We start from the raw sequence: 22,763 nt of genomic DNA, 5'->3' as shown, positions 1-22,763 counted from the left end.
CTCTGCAAGATGATGGATATGTTATTTAACTTGGTTGTGGCAATCACTTCACAATGTACATATCTATCAAATCATCATATTGTATATTTCAAAAAAAAAAAAACTTATGCTGTTAACACAAAGTACATACAACTTTTATTTGTCATCCATACCTAAATAAAACTAAGGGAAACATCCCAAGTGACAGGCTGACCCTTTCTCTGAAACCAAGCAGTTGAGGGTTAAGGTGAACCCGAGATGAGACTCAAGCTGACAAGTGCCCTGACCTTGAACTGAAAATGTCCAGCCCAGATCAGCAGTTTGGACAAGTCTGAGAAGACCTGGTGACCAGCCAGTCACTGCTTCCACATACTGTCCTGGAGTAAATGTCCCGGAGGCATGAAAAGCTACCAGCTGTAAGACGCACCCTTTCCAGGAACGAGGCAGCCTGACACCACTGGCCTGGGTTAGTGTGGTTCCCCCAGGGCAACTATCCATTCTCCCAGGTTTGTGGAGTAAGGAGAGGAGTGCTGCCTGACTGGATGGCATCTGCACTAGCTCTGTGTGTAAAGCAGGGGGCACAGAAAGCTGAGGACAATGTCCAGTGGCCACTGATAACTGGCCATTAGCTACTCCAAGTTTCTGGGACCTGGTAATGTCCAGCAACAGCTCTAAGCCAATGGGAGTTCACCTTGATTTTTCTTTTTGAGAGAGAGATGGGGTGGGTGGGACAGAGAGAGAGAGAGAGAGAGAGAGAGAGAATCTTAAGCAGATTTGACACTCAGCACAGAGCCTGACAAGGGGCTCAATTTCATGATCCTGGGATCATGACCTGAGCCAAAATCAAGAGTCAGTCACTTAGCCATCTGAGCCACCCAGGCTTCCCAATATTTGCACACTTCTATCTGGGAAGAAAGGACAAGGTCTGCCCGAGGCAGAAATGGTGGGTCAGTGTGTTCATTGGCTCAATACCATGACAGTCTCACTGCCTGACATGCCCATTGCCTCCTCCTGATGCCCATTGGGCAGCCAGCCCCTGGTTACTGCTGAGCACCAGCCCCTGTTTGAGTCTGGACCACGCCATCAGGTGCCAAGAATATGTTCTGTTCTTACTTGGTGGTGATTAGATGGGTCCCCCAGGTGCTGGTCAGCTTCTCCAGAGAGTCCTGAATCCATGGGTGAGCAGGTTCTGTGCTAATTGGTCCCTCAGGGTGCACCAAGCACTACCTGTGAGCCGTGTCTACCTACTCCAGATGGTATAGGGCTTCTCCAGCCCTGGTTACAAATCTCCAACTGACCCTGCTCTTGGCTGCAAGTGTCACTCACTGTAGTTTTTCTTTTTAAAACCAACTCTATTTCCTAATAATTTCTGATTCTCTAAAGATTTTTCCTTGGGACCAAGAAGGAAGTTTCTTGAGAGGATACCAGGGATTCCAGAAGCCTTTTTTCATATTTTTGTAAGCACCTACTATCATTGAATGTTGATTCTGTGTATCGTGTATGTTTTAAATATAAACAGTGCTTTGATCATGTGGACAATTACATTTTACTCTGTGACTAAGAATCATGATATCCCTTTGGCTGTTATGTTTGAGGATGATAATTCTCTAATCATATTTTTAAAAAGTAAACAGAACAACATGGCGAGTATGTAGCATAAGATCCACCTCTCTCCCTCTCTCTCTCCCTGTCTCTCTCTCTCTCTCTCTCTCTCTCTCTCGGTCTCTCCCTCTAACACTCTCTCTCTCCCTCTCTCTCCCTTCTGTCTCCCCTCTCTCTAACACTCTCTCCCTTTCTCTCACCCCCTCTCTCTCCCTATAAAACTCTCTATCTCTCTCCCCTTCTCTCTCCCTCTAACTCTCTCTCCCTCTCTCCTCTCTCCCCTCTTTCTAACACTCTCTCCCTTTCTCTCTCCCCCATCTCTCATCTTTCTCTTTTTTAAAGTATCAGATTTTTGGTTGAAATGTGTCAACATTTTCCACACCAGTGGGCACATTCCAGTGGGTGATCTGATTCCTCATTCTCAGACCACCCCTCATAACAACATGTCCTTATAATGTTTAGTGAAAGCCAACACCCCAACAGCAATGCCAGCAAGTAGGTTGCCAAGCCCCTGACTTTATGCGGATATCTGAAACTCTTCTTTTCTCGTTAAAGGGCTATGATCTAAGCAGTGAAACATTTCCAAGATGCACTGTTTTGAAATCAACACAGTGGCCCCACAGGACACAATAATCTAGAAGGAGTCATGCCACCCCCACTTACAGAAGCTGCATGGATGAACCTGGGTCTGTGCTATCCCAGGTTTATCTTGGGGGAACTTTTGATTCAGCTGAAGAGTTTGGTGGTGATTTGTCTTTGATCGGGGGGGGGGTGCTGTTGTGGGCCATTCTGCACCCTAAAGACAGGCCTGCCCCTCGCGCCCAGTGCATGTGTGTGCACAAGTCCCAGAGGGACCCTGGGTCCCTCTCAGCCAGTGCTGCCCGGGTGTGGTCAGTCTGGGAAGAAGACAGCGGACTTCAGAAGCAGCTCTCCCTTCTCCCCCTCCCTCCCACCCCTTCTCTGTCCCCAGACCCTGTCTGAGTGGGTGAGTGGGCTGTAAACACAATCAGGTCCTCCAGTTCTCCATAAGCCCCCCAACACCATGCATGCTCAGTGCTCTGTGTGGTGGGGAGACCAGCCCTTGCCGACCAGGGCCCCAGGTCCAGTGATCTTGTGAGTGGGGTCTCAGTCCTGCACCAGGGAGGGAAGGGGTGAGGACTGGGACTTCTCTGCACATTAGGGGCAACTGCTTCTTCTGTGATGTCCCTGCCCCCCAAAGTTTTCCAGGACACAAATCTCCATTTTTATTACCAAAATAGTATTTGAAGTTCTCTTTCAAAGCGGGTCACACACATATTTGCAGGATGCTCAGAACAAGTTGAAACAGTGAGAACGTCTTTCCTTCACAGCAGGGTCAGAGCCTCACCCCCAGTGGCTGTGATGAACCAGACACTGGTCACCGAGTTCCTCATTCTGGGATTCTCAGAAACACCTCAGCTGCAAATGCTCCTCTTTCCTGTCTTCCTCCTCCTCTACATGGTGGCCCTCTCTGGAAACCTGCTCATCGTGGTGGCCATTGGCTCCTGCCCTGCCTTGCACACCCCCATGTACTTCTTCCTGGTAAACCTGGCCGTGGTGGACATCCTCTGCACCTCCACGATCCTGCCCAAGCTGCTGGGCAGCATGGTGGCTGACAGGACCATCTCCTACGGGGGTTGCATAGTGCAGCTTTTCTCCTTCACGTGGTCTCTGGGAGCTGAGCTGCTGCTGTTTTCCGCCATGGCCTATGACCGCTACGTGGCCATCTGCTGGCCCCTGCGCTACAGCACCCTCATGGACTCCCGGGTTTGCAGGCTCTTGGCCGTGGCCGTGTGGACCATCAGCTTGGCCAACACTAGTGTGAACACTGGCCTCCTGCTGCACCTGCCCTTCTGCCATTCCAACGTGGTCGAGCACTTCTTCTGCGAGATCCCCCCTCTGCTGAAGCTCGCCTGTGCCCCGACACGCCTGAACGAGGCCATGGCCTTCACTGCAGACGTGATCCTGGCCTTGGGGAACTTCTCTGTGATCATGCTCTCCTACGGCTGCATCATCGCCAGCATCCTGCGCATCCGCTCGGCCTCAGGCAAGCGACGGGCCTTCTCCACCTGCTCCTCCCACCTCCTGGTGGTCTCCCTGTACTACTGCACTGTCATCTACACCTACATCCGCCCAGCATCCAGATACTCGTTGCACAAGGACAAGGTGGTGTCTGTGATCTACACTTCGGTGGCGCCCTCCCTGAACCCCCTTATCTACTCCCTGAGGAACACAGAGGTCAAAGCTGCCCTCCGGAGGCTGTTCTCCTGAGCTAAGGTCTGTGTGCCCAATGCCCAGGCCCCGCCACCTCCCCCGAAGGGTTTGGCAACAGGCAGTGACCCAGGGTACAGGTTTCCCTAAAGTGAGATGTGTCCTAGTGTCCGGGAGCCCCCATCCTGCTCCCTGCACGCACATCTCAATGTGCTGTGCAGCATCCATGGGGCCCAGCTGTGACACCACTGCACCCTGGGGCCCCAGGAAGCCCCTTATCCTCCCAGATGCTGGGTGTCCTGCCCTGTAGGGTCAAGGAGACCTGTGTGGCAGCTCTGTGAACTGAAAGGCACTAAATAGATTAAAGAAGTCATCAGTGTGGACATGGCCCTGTCCCCAGCCCTGGCTACCAATTTTCTCTCCAACATGCCTGTGCTCAAGGCAGGGGCTCAAGGCACGGGCTTTAAGTGGGGCCCGTGGCCGCCCCCCCACCCCCACACTCTCGAGGCTGTCTCGAGGCAGAGCCAGTGAGGGTGGCAGCTTGGGGGAGGATTTGTTTTTAGGAGAAGAGGTTCTGCCTGGAAACAGAGTCTCCAAGAGTTGTCTTTAAAAAAAATGTTAGCACTTTTTAGGGTGATATTCTGACAAGGCTTTTTCAAGTCTGGAATATGGAGATGGTCATCAGTGTGGGAGGTGAACCAGGGTGGCTGTGCCCTGCCCTCTTCCATCACAAACCAGGAACCTGTCGACCCTGGACCTGAGGAGGTTTGGGTTCCAGAGAATTTGGGCACCAGGGGAGGCCTGAGGGAAGCGAAGCTCCTCGTGGCCCAAACACTCCATTCCCCCTTGAGATCTAACTGTGCAGGGCTGGGATGGGGTGCAAGAAGATATGTAGTTTGGAAGCTCGTGGACAGAAATGGTCCTTTGATGGAACAGGGCTGTGACCCCCACATGCTCTGTCACCATGTTTCCAGGCCCGCCCTCCTCCACGTCGCCTTGTCTATCTCCCTTTACAGACTTTAAACTCTTTGAGGACAAGGACAATGTCCTGTTTACCTTCTTACTCCTGCACCAGGGCTGTTTGTCTAAATCAATTCACTTGCAAGCATTGTGCACCAGGCACATGGCAGGAGCCCAGTAAATACCAGCTGACAGAATGGACCAATCATCCAGGGATGATTTCTACCAATTAGAAGTAATTTTGGAAAGGCTGCACAGAAGCATTTTTGTGACATGGTTAGTCAGGGGGACAGTGACCATTCTCTTTATTTTTCCCTAATTGGAAATAAACTTCACGTTTATGAGGGTTATAGAACCTGTGGAACCTGGGCAGAGCTATCAGGATGGCGGCCAGGGGCAGAGTTTGCAACACAGTCCTGGAGCCTCCAAGCTTTGCACAGGACACAGGAGGGTGGCTGGTCAGCACAGCCATGTTGGGACTGGCTGCAGCCACAGAGGTGGCTTAGCCTGCCTTGCTGCTCAGACCACAGTGGGAGACGGTTGCCAGAAATGCTCCCAGGGATAAACTCTGGGGCCAGAACTCTGCAGGAGAGGCGCCAGTTCCCACCCTCGGGTTGAGGGAGGCATTCTGCAGAGGGGAGGGTCTGGAGCCACCATGGAGGACCCCAGGCCCAGGGACCCCCAGCATGACTCACACCCTTAACTTGTATCTGCTCCTAGGTTTTCTGTTGCTCTGTGTGGTAGGGATTCTCTGAAAAAGATCCATGGGGTTTCTTATCTTTCCAAATGTGTATTTCATGCTAATAAAATTGGAAAACAAAGACATTTAAAAGGAGAAAGTAAAAAAGCAAAGCCTTTTAATTCCATCCAAAGGCTGGTGTGAACAATTTTTTGTTTGTCTATGTTTGCACATATACACAGACTTTAATAAATATAGAATAACTTTATACTTATTATTTTATAAACTGTTCCTTTCAGTTTAAAAAACACGGTGTAATCCTTTCCTTCTCATTCCAGGTTCTCCCAAATTAGTTCACATTGGAAGTGTTCACTTTAGTTACCAGCGTGTATACACAGGTTCAGAGGCTCACCAGTGCCTCAGACACATGTGCTAGAAATGTTGGCCTTCTCCCTCTTCTCAAGCCCCTGTATTCAAATTATCAGCAAGTCTTTTTTTCTTTTCTTACTTCAGAATAAAGTGTATTCAAATTATCAGCAAGTCTTTTGTTCTTTTCTTACTTCAGAATAAAATGTATGCATATTTAAGGATTTTTGGAAAAATTTGAATTAAAAAGGATACAGTGGGCTGTTTCTAGACTGTGTCAGTAGCCCTCACATAGATATCAATTACAATCTCCTGAATAAATATTTTTTAAATGTCACAACTCTTTCTAGCACCTGAGACTGACCTAAACCAGGAAAATCTGGGTAGGAATAAACCTCGAACGAATGGAGTCACTGTAAAGATCTCCTGTATCTAAGCTCAACTGCTAATGAATTCAGAGCACTTATGACTCATCACCGGGCCATAGACCTGTTGGTCCAAGGTCTCAGAGGACAGAGATTGTGGCTGCGAGGCAGATGGAAATTGAGGATAAATGTCTCAGAAAAAGTCAAGAGCTTCTGGGGGTGGGAAAAGGTCTTCCAGCCATTGGCTGATACTTGAACTGTGCATGAAAAGAGGGCCCTGAAAGGAGACAATATCTGGCAGGCTCTAGTGGCTGATACATGAGCTACTTCTCATCATGGGACAGATGGAGTTTGAAATTCAAGTCCTCCCACATTAGAGGGGCTTGGTAAACACCTCAACATCTCCATTAAAACCCAAGAAGGGCCACACCTAAGGAATAAAGACTATGTCACAGGACCAAAGGTTTACCTTAAGACTAAGATCACTCAAATACAAATCAAAACCATAATGATGTGTCACCTCACACCTGTCAGAATGGCTCACATCAAAAAGACAAGAGATAATATGTGTTAGCAGGAATGTGGAGAAAAAGGAACTCTCTTGCACTATTGGTAAGGATGCAAACTGGTGCAGCCAGTGTGGAAAACACCACGGAGGTTCCTCAAAAATTAACATACAACTACCTCATCATGCAACAGTTGTACTTCTGGGTACGTATCCAAAGGGATTGAATCAGAATCTTGTAGAGACACCTGCACTCCCATGTCCATTACAACATTGCTCACAATAGGCAAGATGTAGAAACAACCTAAGCATCTGTTGGTGGATGAATGGATAAATATATGGCTCATATACAGTAGAATACTATTCACCCATGAGAAAGAAGGAGATCTGCCATTTATAAAACTTGTATGTACCTTGAGGACATTGTGCCAACTGAGGTATGTGGACAGAGAAAGATACATACTGTATGATATCTCTTATGTGTGGAATCTAAAAAAAAAAAAAAAACAAAAAAAAACAAGAGGAACAGACTGTAAGGTGAGGATTAGCAGGGGCTAGAGGGTGTGGGGTAGGAAATTGGAGATATTGGTCAAAGGGTACAAACTTCCAGTTATAAGATTAACAAGTTCTGGGGATCTAATGTACATCATGGTTATTATAGCTAATAATACTATTTACATACTTGAATGTTACTAAGAGAGTAGATCTTAAATGTTCTTACCACAAAAAAGAAATGGTAATTATTTGACATGATGGAGGTATTAGCTAATGCCCTGATGGTAATATTTTACAATACACAAACTTTTCAATATACAAACGTATAAAATCAAGAGGCTGTACACCTTAACCTATAAATGTTTTATGTCAATTACATCTCAATAAATCCAGAAAAAATAAATTTAAAATAATGAGGGAAAAACTGAGGTCAAAACCAAAACAGAACTATCCTGACAAAATAAAAAGTAACCTCTAACAAACAAAACTAAGCCTCCATAAGATCCCCCAGTAATTTAACTCCACTAGAAGAAAAAGTCATCAGTCTTCACATGAAGGTAACATAATCAGAGTCTTTGTGAAGTTTCATTTACAAGGTCTAGTAGTCCAATGTTACACACACAATAAAGAAGGTGTGTGACCAAAGACAGACAGAAAACACAGTTGATACAATTAGACCTTGTGATGACCCAGATGTTGGACTTATCAGACAATTACTCTAAAGTAGCTATTTCCTACGTCATGGTTGCTTCAAAGATTTTCTCCCTTCCTCTCTCTCCTTTTTCTCCTTCTATTCTTACCATTACACGTGTGTTTCACCTTCTGCACTTGCCCCACAGCCTGAGGATATTCTGCTTTTTTGTTTCAATCTTTTTCCTCTCTGCTTTGCAATTGTTGAAAATTCCACTGATTTATCCTGTAGCTCAGATATTGTTTTTTCCACCGTGTCCAGTCTACTAATGTGCCCATAAAAGACATTCTTCATTTCTGTTATAGTGATTTGTATATCTAGAATTTCACTTTTGTTCTTTCTTGGGAATCTACCTCTCTGCTTACATTGCCCACCTATTAATTAGAATTGTTTTAAATTCTTGGTCTGATCATTCCAACATCCCCGTCATGTCTGGTTCTGATGTTTGTTCTGTGTCTTCAATTTGTACTTTTTGCCTTTTGATATTCCAGTAATCCCTTTTTCAGAGGCAGCTATGATAGAACGGGTGAAGGGACTAGTGTAAGTAGGTCTTAAGAATGTGGTCATGATGCGGAGGCAGGAAAAGCCTTCTGCAGTCCTACGATCAGGTCTCAGTCTCTTAGTGAGTCTCTGCCAAGGGTATAGGCCATAAAAGTCTCCGGCTCCTGTCTGGCTTTGGTGTCCATGGCATTCTATTTCTATGCACCTCGGTTTTCAATTTCCATCCCATACAGTCAATTCCCCTAGCATGCACTGAGTCTCCAGACAGCACCAGGCCCCATTCTGAGGGGCCAGGATTGAGTGTGAGGGAACTAGCAGCTGGACCTGGTGGGGCCTCCGTTAAGAGGGTCACCCAGGAGCACGTGAGCATGCTTGTGGCTCAGTGACACGTGAAGTGTGTGTTCCTCTGAGAAAATCAGGTACAACTGTGGTGTCTTAGCCTTTCTAGTCTTCAATAAAATATATTAAATGAGATTTTAAAAAAAGCAATAAAACAGCAATAATGTAGAAATTCAACCTAAAAATGCCATCTTCAAGCCAGTGACCTTCACCTAGGAGGGGGAGGGCGAGGCCCTGGGGGCAGTGAGGTCTAAGATGGGGGAGGGTCAGAGCATTTGGGGGCAACGCAGTTTACGGGCCGAGAAGCTGAGCAGGGTGTTTTCCGTCAGGAGCGTCAGAGCAAACTCAACAACAGCACCAGCAATCGCGTGTTCCTCCCCACGTCAAACATCATGCTGCTACAAGATAACCCATATTTCCCCAACTTCCCTTGAGCTTGTATGAGTACGTATTGTGTCTTCAGGTCCTTTACCAGATGGTGCTCATCTTCCATTCACAGCCCCACCACCACTGACCTCAGACGTGCACTGTTGTCTGATCAGCACCACACTCTGAAGGAGGATGATTAGACACTCTGAGCAGAGCCCTCACCTCAGGGATTTTACTGTCCAGGGCAGGGGGCCGCCTTTACACAAACAAAAAAAAATAAAAGTAAAAATAAAAAACAAGAAAAGTGATGTCCTTGCATCTCTGTAAGTGTTTGATATAAAATACCTAGATTCCAGGGGCACCCGTCAGGGACTCTAACCTCTCATGTAGGGCTATGGGTGGGGAAGTGCGATGTCAGAGGCAAGGGGCCTGGGGCACCTGGGGGGCTCAGTCGGTTAGGCGTCCGACTTTGTCTCCGGTCATGATCTCACGGTTCGTGGGTTCGAGCCCGGCATCGGGCTCTGTGCTGACAGCTCGGGGCCTGGAGCCTGCTTCGGATTCTGTGTCTCCCTCTCTCTCTGCCCCTCCCCTGCTCTCTCTCCCTCTCTCTCTCTCTGTCTCTCAAAAATAAATAACATTAAATTAAAAAAAAAAAAAAAGAAAGCAAAGGGCCAGAATAACATATTCTTGGCCAAGCAAGAAGGGTAGGCTTCAAGGAGGCAGCTGGGATGAGGGGCCCTCACAGAAGCAGGGCATGTGACAGGAGACTGCAAGAGGGCCAGCTGGGAGTGAGCAGCGTGTGTCTGAGACCAGCCAGCCAGAGCACAGTGACGGGAAACAGGGGACAGGAGTAGATGGGGAAGAGTCGGAGGACCTTCCAGGAGACACTTCCGTGCAGCCAAGGGCATGCGAGAACAAGGTGAAGGATGTCTGCAGAGAGTGAATGTTTGCGCAAGATGACCCTTCAAACCTTGAGCTGTGAGGGGACGTGACTTGCAGGCAAGATTGTTCTGCCTTTTTGCTTCTTTGATTTAATATGTGACCAGTGAGGGAAGGAGGCAGCCAGGAGGGAAAGTTCACTACACAGGAGAGAGGGCAGAGCAGAGGAGGAGGCCTCTGAGGGGTGGGAGGGAGGACACCCAATGCAGAGCAGGGCCCAGGCCGGACAGTGGAGAAGCCGAGGTCAGAGGGTGAGCAACTCTGCCAGACACCTGGTGGGCAGGGCCCAGCACAAGAGGTAGGCTGAGTGGGCCCCTAAGCCCCTGTGTGTACGTCCCAGCAGAGTGGTGGCTGCAGGAAGCCTGGGTTGAAATGCAGTGGGGACTGGGCACGCCCTCTGTCTCCCCAAAGCTTGTGCTCTTACCACTCTACATTCTTACCTCCCAAACCATGTGCCCACCACTTCTCAAACACTGAGTCAGAACCGGTGGCAAGCCTCCACTGCATCTCCAAATTAATCTTTATAACAGTTCTTCGAGGTAAGAACTCTATGAATGAAAAACTTCAGGCACCCATCCGCTAAGTCACTTGCCATGGTTTCTCCCTCCTGTCCACTCTCATCAAGCTCCCTGGCATCTGTTTTGTCTCTGGCGTGAAGGCAGAAAGCCCCCACTGCTGTGCAGTCTCCCCAGACCGCAGTGGAGGGGGTGATGAGAACAGCCCTTCTCTGTTCGCTTCTCAAGGACCCGTGTGCCAACTGCACAGCCCTCCTGGCTCCTCCTCTCCCACCACACCCAGGGGCACCTGCCAACCTCCTCAAACATCTCAAGATGTGGCCCAGCTCCACTGCCTCTACAATTTCTTCCTTGATTCCTACAAAACTGTTCACTGGTTGCCTTCCCTGCAGCCCAGCCTCAATCTACTTCCCACGCTGGCCTCGGGAGGGTCTTCCGCAAAGCCACAGGCCGCCATGCCCTTGCTGCAGTTCTCATCCCTCTCGTGAAGCCCCGAGCTCCTTGCTCAGGCCCTTAGCTCCCCGTGGATGGAAAGAGGGAGGCAGGAGGAAGGGAGCTTCGTCAGCTGTGTGTCCAGGAACCTTGCCAGGCCCCTCAATGTGTCACTGGTTCTATTGGCAGCACTGGAACCAAGTTGCACTTTAGCTGAAGACACACGATGTTCCACAATCTGTTGGCCACGATGCCCATTAGATCTGGCAGGTTGCTCATCTACTGCCAAGTGTCTTGCCCCGAGGTCAGCTAGTGTGTGAGGACCCCTGGGCACCAGGCAGGCCAGTGGCCAGAGTCTCTGCAGGGCAGGTGCTTACGTCTCATACATGGTGACTGCCGTGTCCACATCCACAGTAACAGATGTTGTCCCCACTCTGACCAGGTCACCCGTACCCTAACCTCCACTCCCCCGGCTGAGCTCTGCTGGCCTCTTCTGGACTGGACCTCCATGTACCTCTATCTCCAAGAGAGCCACAATCCTGTGTCTACCCAGCAGGCAGGACAACATGGCCATTTTGTCTGTGGGGTTTGTGCCCAGTCGGGGTTGGAGACACCGTCCATTGGCAAACAGACCACCATGATTCTGGGTGGACATGTCCCTGGGTCTCGGCGTGAGGGCGGTGGCAGGAGAGAAGGTGGGACAGTAGCAAGGCCCCAGGGTGGTGGATGGCAGCCCCCCGGAGCACTGAGCCCCACACTGGGGTGGGTTTAGCGCCCGTCCCATACACTTGCTTGAGAATCGGCAACACGAGAAGAACAACTTGATTAGCTTGGAGAATTCTCTCTAAAATCCAAACACTGCTTACAGAGCAAGACTTCACCGCCAAAGGAGCGGCTTCACCCTGAACTGGCCTCTGGGCTTTGCAACCCTGGGACTGGCCCAGAATCACCAGCATCCAGCTCGTCTCCCAGTGGGACACCCCCTGCCAAACACCTCATGCTGAAGAGGGTGCAGGCACGTGGAATATTACTCAGCCATGAAAAAGAATAAAATCTTGCCATTTGCAACAACGCAGATGGAACTGGAGAGTGCTGTGCTAAGCAAAGCGAGTCAGTCAGAGGAAGACAAATACCCTATGATTTCACTCGTGTGTGGAATTTAAGAAAGAAAACAAATGGGCAAAGGGAAAAAGAGACAGAGAGACAAACCAAGAAACAGACTCAACTACAAGGAACACACTGCTGGTCACCAGAGGGGAGGTGGGTGGGGGTGGAGAGTGATGGGTATTCAGGAGCCCACTTGTGGTGTTGAAAACAAACTAAAACAAAGCACCCCACACCCCGCTCCAGAGAGAATGCCTCTGTGGGCCTCCCTTCTGGCCTTTCCCTCCGTCCACTGTTCCCTCTCTTCCACTTTTCCTCTTTTCTCTCAATTTAATTCACTATAATGACACACTCACAGGCGAACACATTCCCCCTTGGAAACCCAAACATCAAGAGCCAGAGCTGAAGGCCCTCGACCACCCCCAGCACCACGGTCGTGTGTTGTGTGTCCACAGAAACTGCTGCCTGTGTATTCGCGTGCCTGTGTTTATACAGAGAATTATAGCCCCTGCCTCATAATTTTCTTGTTAGCAGCAAGATATGCTTCTTGTTCTATAACTTGCCATTTTCAGTCTCTGGAAGACGGTGACTCGGAGACCTTCATCCTACCTGATGCGCTGCCCTGGTGAGAGGCGCCATAGCTTGGACGTGACCCAAACGGTGGTCTTCAAGGCATGCCTCATTGTTGCTGTGGTTCAGGCTACAGTGAGGACAGGGAACGTCCACCACAGGCAACACCACGTGCCGGGCCGCAGACGCGGTTGCCGGGGCCGACAGCGTGGATGTGGAGTGACCACTTGAGAGCTACAGCGTCTCCGTTTGGGCGCCAAGAAAGTTCTGCACCTAGACAGTGGTAATGGTCACATGACATCAAGAACGTCCTCGGTGCCACTGAATTGTTCACTTTAAACGGTTAAGGGGCACCTGGGTGACTCAGTCGGTTAAGCATCCGACTTCAGCCCAGGTCACAATCTCTCAGTTTGTGGGTTCAAGCCCCATGTCAGGCTCTGTGCTGACAGCTCAGAGCCTGGGGCCTGCTTCAGATTCTGTGTGTCCCTTTCTCTGCCCTCCTCTGCTTGCGCTCTGTCTCTCTCAAAAATAAATAAACATTAAAAAACTTTTTACAAAATAAAAATAAAATAAAATGGTTAAAATAGGGACATGTGGGTGGCTCAGTTGGTTAAGCATCTGACTCTAGATCTCAGCTCAGGTCTTGATCTCAGGGTCTTGAGTTCAAGCCCCACACCGGGATCTGTGCTGGGGAAGAATCCTACTTTTAAAAAAATGTAAAATGGTTAAAATAGTAAACTTTATGTTATGGGTATTTTACCACAATAAGGAAACGTAGAAATGCTGTGGGAGAATATTAAGTCACATACCCTTGAATAGATACAACTTTTATTTGCAAATTCTTTGTTCTGTTTTTGTTTTAATTTTTTTAATGTTTATTTATTTTTGGGAAAGAGAGACAGAGCACCAGCGGGGAAGGGCAGAGAGAGAAGGAGACCCAGAATCCGAAGCAGGCTCCAAGCTGGAGGCCCAGAATCACTGCTGGGACAACCCTCCCAGCCTGGAGGCTGTGCGTGGGGCCACGTCCAGCTCTGCTCTGCCATCCACAGGCCCATGACGTGGGGCGATCCCCCCCTCGCTGCACCTGCTTTCTCCTCTGTACATGAGGGTCAGCACCGTCACCTCCAAGGAGACTTCCAGTGCTGTGTTTCCACAAGGAAACACTCGGAGTATGCACTTGGCATTTCGTTGTCTGGCAGACATTCCCCACCACAGCCCCGTAGGGAAGTGAGTTCTTGTCTGCTGAACCTCGAGGAGGGACAGCTAACGTCAACACCTCTTGTCTCTGTCCATAGTGCTACCCACTCTGTGCTGCGGCCACCGCCCTCAGGTTCAGAGGCCCCCAGGACTTCTGAGTTCCTCTAAGTGACAGGATCTGGAGCTGGGTCCCAGTGGGTTTACGCCCTCACTCGCTGCGTCACACAGCAGCCTGGCTCTTTAAAACCAGGCCACCCTCGGCTCCGGCTACTGTCCCCCATCCTGAGCACAGGAGGACCCAGACTGTGCCTGCACAAGGGGATGTGGTTTGTTTCTTCTGAATCAGTCCCGAGGGGACTCCCTCGGCAGTTTAAGGACCATCTGCAATGTTTCCAGGACTTGAGAAGAAGCTTCAATCTGCCAAAAAATTGTTTAAGTGGTACTGTGTATTTATTCTTGATTGTGAATCTCTTGCTATAGTTGGAGAGATTCACTTTACAAAATTAGTGGAATACAATGACTTAGATCATGAAAGTTTTTATTTGCTAGGTCAAAAGTTATTGAGCAGTTTTGAATTTTAAGGGGTTTAATCAGCTTCAGTGTTCACAGAGAGAGCAGGGCAGGGAAGGGAGTAGGGGCTAGGACTCTGTGGCTGAAGTCCACGTACATGAGTTCTGCAGCTCAGGGCAGGTGCAAGGGCAGAGATGTGCCCCGTCCTCTCTGGACCACCAGCAGACGCCTCCAAATACCTGCCAGGAAGGCAGAGGACAGCACGGCTCTCCTCTGAGGTGGGTGCTGCCACACTTGTCACCTCTCCTGACCCCAAGGAAGTGAGACAGGCCCCCAGTTGCTCCCATCTCCCTCTGGCTGATGCACCTTCTGTCCTGGGTTTGCATGTGGTCACGTCCGTGGTGGCCTGCTGCCCCCCAGAGCCCAGTGCCCTTAAGTTCTGCCATTTCTGTCTGTCTGGGTCACGTACCCTGGCTGTGCCCTGGGAGGGGGTCGTGTGCAAGTCTGTCCTGGACATTAGGGAGAGTTTGAAAGTTACCGGCTTCTGCTTTTTGAGGGAATATGTTGTTATGATAAGTTGCAATTTCATAAACCAACAACTGACCACACACTGTCCAGGGTCAGTTCTTCCGTGGCCGGAAAGGAGAGCAGGGTGGGAGTTTTCTGCGTCTTCACAAGAGCAGAGGGTTTGCCCTACGGTGCTTCTATGTTCCCACTGCTCTCCTCTGACCCTCAGACTTCAGCCTCTGCTCTTCTTGGGCCCCTCGTGTTCACAGCACAGCCCAACCCAAGGGCAGCAGATCATAAATAGCTCATTCTGTGCACTATTCTCTTTTCTGCAATGGGAAAAGCCTGAAAGGGTCTGACTTCAGGTCCAGTTGCCAGAATGATGTATTTAATGACACTTCCAAGAATGTCCCTATTAATACCACATTACTGCACAGAGCAGGAGCAGTATCTTCCTTCAGAAGATAGACTGGCTACCCCATGCTTGCTGGTCTTTCCAACATGAAAATCCCTTGGGTTGTAAAAATGAGGATGCTGGGACCCATTCACACCTGATATTTTAAGCAGAAATATTTTTCTTAAGACTGTGAACTTCCCCTGTGAACTTGGGGAAGGTTTGTACATTTGCTGGACAAAGTCATCATTAGAACAGTGACAATACAACATGTCACCTGTTTGTTATAGGAAACCCTTTAAGAAGTGCTTTACTGACAGACTTAACTGGTTCACAGTGTCCTTCCGTTCAGGCAGGTCTGGGCTCGGGATGGAAGAAAGAGACTCTCCCACTCAGCAGTAGGTAATACTGTCATCTGATCTGCAATAGGGTTACTTGTCTGAAAAGGGCCCCTGTGTCTGCATGTGTGAAGTATGCTTGTGGGGGGTGTGGTCCTGATACTGGGTCCGGTTAACGGGACACTGTGTAACCCCATCCACTGGAGCAACTGTGTCTTTCTGAAGTGTCCAGCCTTCTCCATAATCCTGACATTTATGCACTTGTCATTTACAGGCTCATCCTTGAAATATCTCTTGTGTCTGTTTCATACAACAAATATTATTAAGGAATATGAAATACATCTGCAGTTGTGCTAAGTTCCAAAGGGCCAGCATGGAATCAGCATGGACAAGGGCTACGGACAAGGTCACCCCTACAGAATCAGTTGATGCTGCCCTGACCTGGCCTTGGGTGTATCATTCCCAGGACTGGGCAGTCATCGGGGCAGAATCAGCAACCCTGGGCTCTGGGAAACCCCTTGATCTGCTCCTTCTTTGTGTGTCTGCCCTGGACCCCTCAGCCTGGGACCTCCTCCTTGCTTCCAGGACTGCCTGAACCACCACTGGCCTTCCTCTTCTGGTCTTGACTCTGCCCACCAGCCTGGACCTCGTGTCTGTCCCCATTGGTGACTTACTCTCCCACCTGACTGCAGACCACCCTTCCCCGAACCTGGGCTCCTGCTTCCCCCGGCAGAAGCCCCTGTCCCCTAAGCAGAGCCCAGGCTCCATGTTGGGGTCTGACGTTCACTTAGGTGGAAGCTCCCATCTGGGGCAGCTCATCAGGGGATGTGCAGAGGGTTGGGGGACCAGGCAGAGGGAGCAGAATAGGACACTTTGAGGGAGAGGGGAGAAGAGCAGGGGTGAGGCTGGACACTCCCTGGCCAGGATGGGACATGGGGACACTTTAAGGCCCACTGTGGACGCTGTACATCATGCTCCTGAAGGGTTCTAGCAGGGACAGGGTGAGGTCAGACAATCACTGCGGGAGACCACTGCACCAGGTAAGGGTGTGGGTAGTCCTGAGCACAGGGGTGTGGGGGGCGGGGAGGTAGTCCTGAGTGTAGGGACGTGGGGGGTGGGGAGGTAGTCCTGAGTGCAGGAGGTGGAAGGGTAAGTGCTCCTACCCGTTTCCCTGAGAGGAGCTTGTTAGCTGGTGATGTCTAAGTCTAATGAAATAAGAAATTTGGTAAATTCCGGGAGAGTCTGACATATGAAGGTATCTTGACCAGAAAGAGTCTGGACAGACCAAAGCCCATGAGTAATCGGATGCTGGTGACACAATTCCCACTGCAGGGCTTCTCAGAAGTGCCGCCATTCCAGGCTCTCCTCTTCATTCTCTTCCTCTGCCTCTACGCCGTGGCATCTGTGGCAACTCCCTCCTCGTGGTGGCCATCACCCTCAGCTCCAGGCTCCACACCCCCATGTACTTCTTCCTGGCCAACCTGTCTGTGCTGGATCTTGTCTGCACATGCACCATGGTGCCCAAGGGATCCTGGTGGAGGAGAAGAGGAGCATCTCCTACTGGGGCTGCATGGCCCTGCATGGTTGTGGGCGGTGGCAGGGGAGGTGCTGCTCTTCACTGCCGTGGCCTACGACCGCTACATGGCCATCTGTCAACCACTGCACTACGGCTCCATGATGACCCCCAGGGTGTGTGCAGCGCGGGCTGGAGCTGTGTGGGCATCGGCATGCTTGGCGTTGGAGTCAATGCCTGCCTGATGTCACGGCAGACCTTCCGTGGGCCCAACGTGATTGGCCACGTCTTCTGTGGGATCCCTCCTCTGCTGCTGCTCTCCTGCTCCTCCACATATGTGAACAACATCATGGCAATTATAGCTGACGTCTTCTTTGCCATGTTGAACTTCCTGCTCACCATGGTGTCCTACGGGTTCATCATGTCCACCATCCTGAGGGTTCAAACAGCCGAGGGGAAGCAGCGGGCCTTCTCCACCTGTTCCTCCCATCTCATTGCAGCCACCTTGTACTACTCCACCATCATCTACACCTACTTGAGCCCTGGCTCCAGCCACTCCCCAGGGACGGGCAAGGTGGTGGCTGTGCTTTACTCCACTGTGAGCCCCACCTTGAACCCTCTCATCTACAGCCTGAGGAACAAGGATATCAAGGCAGCTCTCAGGAAGGTCTTGATGCACATGGCCAAAAATCTGTAAATGGGCAGTTTCTAAAGTTCGCGTTCTTTGTTGCTCTCTGACCCCTGACTCTTATGTGTCCTACCTGTTATAAACACCCTCTTTCTATGTGAGTTGCCATTGACACCTTCAAAACAGCTTTGTTGAGGAAATATTCCTCTGTGGATTCTCCATGGCATCCTAGTGAGATGTGGCTTTCAGCCGCCTGTTACTGAAAGTTTGCAGTTCCCAGAATATGACACACATTAACACACAACGGATGCATTGGTTCCTTCTGAGATCCCTGGGATTTCTCACCAACCCAGAGTCTCTGCCTATGTCTTATGGACCTTCAGGAGGTGGGAGCTGGCTCAGTTCCATTAAAAGTGCCCCTGTAGAGCTGCCCAGAATTCTGCTTAGGCCACGTGGGTCTCGGTCCTGAACCGCCGAGGATGTCTCTCCTACGATAGTTGCTTTTGTGTGCCAACCTGACTGGGCTGCAGCACACCAGACAGCTGGTCAAACATTACTTCTGGGTGTGCTTGTGAGGGTGTCTCTGGAAGAGATGAACATTTGAACGGGAAAACTGGATAAAGAAGACTGTCCTCACCAGCGGGGATGGGCGTCATTCAGTCCAGTGACGGTCAGAATGGAACAAAAAAGGGAAGGAAGAATATACTTGCTTCTTTGGCTTTCAGACCCAGAATCGGACTTACATGTTGCCCCCCAACTAACAGGCCTTCAGACTTGGACTGAATTATTCCATCAGTTCTTCTAGGTCCCCAGTTTACAGATGGCTGGTAGTGAGGACTTCCATAACTGCATGAGCCAATTCAATAATGAGCCTCCATATGTATGTATATGTGTATTGCACGCTATATTGTATAATGCCGTTCATGTAATTACACATATATTAGTTATACTATGTTATACATATGTGTGTAAGTGCATATTATATGTGTTTGTGTGTGTGTGTGTGTGTGTGTGTGTGTATAAATCATCATAAGCCCAGAAGTATGTATATCTCCCACTGGTTCTGTTTCTCTGGAGAACCCTAAGACATCTCCCTTCCCATCTAATGATGGCCCTGGAATCTCTGGTCCAAGGATAGGATAAGAACCTCATGACCCAAGGCAACGTGCCTCCTTGAGTCTTGTGGACACATTATTCCTGCACGAAATGCTATTTGCCTGGTTAGCTTATGCTCTTTTCACATCCCAGCTGCATGTTAAATCCCTGATTTCCCCCTAACCAGACTGAGTCAGCTCCCTCCACCGTCTGCCCTCCTAGTACCTTCTTATTTCCCTTAGAGCTACTCATTCAGTTGATTACTTAATTAATATCTCTCATACTGGGTTTCATTAAGAGAGGGGCTATAGTTTGTGCTCACCATTGTATCCTCAGCAAGAAAACAGGACCTGGAACACAATAGGTGATAACTAAATGACACGTGATCCACAGGACTGTCTTACTTTGCACATCTATTCAAGGTGAAGATGCACATATCTACTATACAACAATTTCATTCCTGTGTGTACAACACAGGGTCACAGTTGTTTATTCCATCACTTTGTGCAGGAGCAAAAAAGTGGAAACTACCTAACCATGGGAAGATAAATTAGCGAGCCATGGATTCATCACACATTGATTATCATCCCAAATCCATACATATTAATGTGGACACACATCACACGTGGACTGTCATGTTGGATGTGCCTTTTCCACAGGGACACACACCAAAAGCATAATGTCAAGTAAGGAAAGCAAGTAGAAAGTGACGGCAGACAGGTGGCAAGCATTGCCGTATTTATAAAAATATTGAAATAATACATCGTATTGTTTACTAAAATAAATATATGCAAAAACATATGAAATGGTGTTCAGTCTTCAGAATAGCAGTCACATCTGGGGTGCAAGGAGGGAGAGAGATTAAATGGGAAACTTGAGTTGCTCTGTGATGTTTTCTTACACAGAGATATAAAGCAAATGTGGCAAGAAGTCAGCGTCTTGTTACACGTATACATTTGAAATTTCACATGATTAAAAATAGTTTTAATTTTACTGTTAATTTTTACTACTAAAAAAGGAATCACTTGGAAAGCTCATTAAAACCTAATGAATCAGGGGCGCCTGGGTGGCGCAGTCGGTTAAGCGTCCGACTTCAGCCAGGTCACGATCTCGCGGTCCGTGAGTTCCAGCCCCGCGTCAGGCTCTGGGCTGATGGCTCGGAGCCTGGAGCCTGTTTCCGATTCTGTGTCTCCCTCTCTCTCTGCCCCTCCCCTGTTCATGATCTGTCTCTCTCTGTCCCAAAAATAAAATTAAAACGTTGAAAGAAAAAAAAAAAACCTAATGAATCAGAGTCTGCATTTTAACAGGCTCCCTGGGTGATGCCCGTGTAAACCAAGGTGTGAGTACTCCTGATCCAGGGTAAAAGCACGACTTTCCTGTATTGTCATGGATCTGATACTCTCCCTCAACCCGGAGAAAGCTGAGGACCCCCTCAACTAAATTCCTCCATTTAGCAGATAATTTTTAATTTTCACTCAGCAGAAATACTCATACACTGTTTGTTTAAAGAGAAGTTGCCAGTCTCATAATGTGAGGTTTCAGAGGCACCCCTCTTAGTAAGTGTAGGCAGCTCAGCTGGTTGGCAAGTGCATCGTGTCCCCCAGAACACCCCGTTTCCTCTCAATGGCCTGCAGGCCATGGGTCATCTCCCCACTGCAAGGCCCAGCCACAGGCAGCTCCCAGAGGCTCCATGAAGGTTATGTTTCACTGCTGTGGGAGGGTCACCACACGGCACATGAGTCCCTCTGTGACCAGGGCCTGATGTACCACTGGCAGCACGGTCACGCTGTGGGAAGGCTGTAGAGGACCACACACTGCTTCGGATGGTAACACAGTACTTGAGCTCTGAAGATAGTATTACAGGGAAAAGATTTCTTCCAAATTCTATCAAAATATAAATCACAGGAATGCTTCCAACCACCATCCAGCCATCTGCATTTCTATCATTCTCAGCTTGCCTGACTCCAAAAGACAAACGAACCGGCTACAGAATGTTACACAGCACTGACAGCTTGTGAGTCAGCAGGATCAAAACGGTTTCAACCGGCCCCTCCGGGCCACTTTAGTCACTTAGAATTCATCTCCCAATTTTCTTAATGTTTATTTATTTTGAGAGAGCGAGCGAGCGAGAAAGCACAAGCAGGGGAGGGGCAGAGAGAGAGAGAGAGAATGAATTCTAAGCAGGTTCTATGCTGTCAGCACAGAGCCCAACATGGGGCTTGATCTCACAGACTGTGAGATCATGACCTGAGCCATAACCGAGAGTCAGAGGCTTAACCGACCGAGCCACCCAGGCACCCCTAGCCAGGCATTTATTGATGGAAATTTGATTACTTCATTTTTGTTATAAAAATGCTACACTTGGTATTTTCATAAATATTTGAGCACTGGGTATTTATGCAGAACACAGTCTGGGAAGGGGGATGAATCTTGGAAGGGATATTTATGAACACTGACAAATTTTATTTGTTCACAAAATACAAACAATGTACACATGTATTAATTTCCCCTTCTCTTCACCAAAATTTTCAATCTGAAAGTGAAATTTTATTTCATCATTGATGTAATCTGCACTCATTGTTCCTCCTCTGTGACATGTGTTTGCCCATCGTCATGATTCATAGAGACTTCACATACTCCGTGGAGGATGCAGAAGGGCTGTAGGTCAGATGCAAGGCCAACTTAGCTGCAGAATAAAGACTACTCTAGACAACCCCAGGGCACTTACGTGTAACCTTAAAAGCAGCAGATCAGCAACCCATTAGTTTCCTGCCGGAGAAACTACAAAAACAGGCACAGCCCTCTGCACTGGAGAAGGGCAGGGAGCACTCTGCATGGGGGAAGGGCAGGGAGCACTCCGCATTGGGGAAGGACGGGGAGCACTCCACACTGGGGAAGGATGGGGAGCACTCCACACTGGGGAAGGACAGGGAGCACTCCTTACTGGTGAAGGGACAGGGAGCACTCTGCACGGGGGAAGGGCAGGGAGCACTCTGCATGGGGGAAGGGCAGGGAGCCCTCCGCATTGGGGAAGGACGGGGAGCACTCCACACTGGGGAAGGACAGGGAGCACTCTGTACTGTGGCAGGGGAGGGAGCACTCTGCACTCTGCAGGGGAGCACTCAACACTGGGGAAGGGCAGGGAGCACTCCACATTGGGGAAGGATGGGGAGCACTCCACACTGGGGAAGGACAGGGAGCACTCCTTACTGGTGAAGGGACGGGGAGCACTCTGCACTGGGGAAGGGATGGGGAGCATTCCGCACTGGGGAAGGGACAGGGAGCAGTCCGCACTGGGGTAGGGCAGCACAGATGGAGGAGCCCTGCATCCTTCCTCTAAGTCCCAACCTACTCGGGCTGCTCAGCTGACATCCTTACTCTGCTCCCCATATATCTTCCAGGTCTCCTGTCCCATACTCAGACCCCCACACCACTGCCTGCCTGCTCATTTCTCTCCCTCCTGACCCCAGGGACGCCCTCCTGCTGCACATCTTCCCCTAACCCCCAGGCCCCAAGGATATCCAGTGTGAGTGGGGTGGGAGGGGAGGGCAGGGCAGGTATGGTCAGGGTGAGGTCACGGTGAATGTGGTCAGAGAGGGTTGAGTGGGGAGGATGCGATCAGGAATGAAGATGTGAGGGTTAGCATGGGGAGGGTGTGGTCGGGGTGTGGTCGTGGTGGGTGTGGTCAGAGGAAGGTGTGAGGGTGGGGTGGGGTGTGGTCATGGAGGGAGGGTGTGGTCAGAGGAAGGTGTGAGGGTGGGGGTAGGGAGGGTGTGGTTGAAAAGGGCTGGGTCCTTCCTGGAGTACTGGGGACTCTGGCACAAGGGAACACCGGAACACCACTGCAGATGTGAGGAGGGGTGGCAAGGAGCTGGTTCACTGGCTACCCCACCCCAGTGCGTGCCCACCCCAGTGCGTGCAGTGAGGAAGTCGGACACACT

The 22,763-nt window shown here is 49.6% G+C and overlaps 1 protein-coding gene and 1 pseudogene across 1 annotated transcript; both read left to right on the top strand.

Annotated features, from left to right (window-relative positions):
* Positions 1 to 2,958: 2,958 nt before the first annotated feature.
* Positions 2,959 to 3,870, top strand: LOC124506799 (olfactory receptor 13G1-like). Its single transcript, XM_047072785.1, has one exon. It carries the CDS (start codon positions 2,962 to 2,964, stop codon positions 3,868 to 3,870), a length of 909 nt encoding a protein of 302 aa, XP_046928741.1. The 5' UTR covers positions 2,959 to 2,961.
* Positions 3,871 to 16,879: 13,009 nt separating this feature from the next.
* Positions 16,880 to 17,796, top strand: LOC124507137 (olfactory receptor 13A1-like; annotated as a pseudogene).
* The last annotated feature ends 4,967 nt before the right edge of the window (positions 17,797 to 22,763 follow it).

This window comes from Lynx rufus, unplaced genomic scaffold (genome assembly GCF_022079265.1).
Source record: "Lynx rufus isolate CCGP_SWC_20201006 ecotype Redwood Valley unplaced genomic scaffold, mLynRuf1.p SCAF_11, whole genome shotgun sequence".
Taxonomy (NCBI): domain Eukaryota; kingdom Metazoa; phylum Chordata; class Mammalia; order Carnivora; family Felidae; genus Lynx; species Lynx rufus.
This window is presented reverse-complemented; position numbering and strand designations above follow the sequence as displayed.

Excerpts from the sequence above, each read along its gene's own strand:
- LOC124506799 (XM_047072785.1), top strand. The coding sequence starts at position 2,962 with ATGAACCAGACACTGGTCACCGAGTTCCTCATTCTGGGATTCTCAGAA.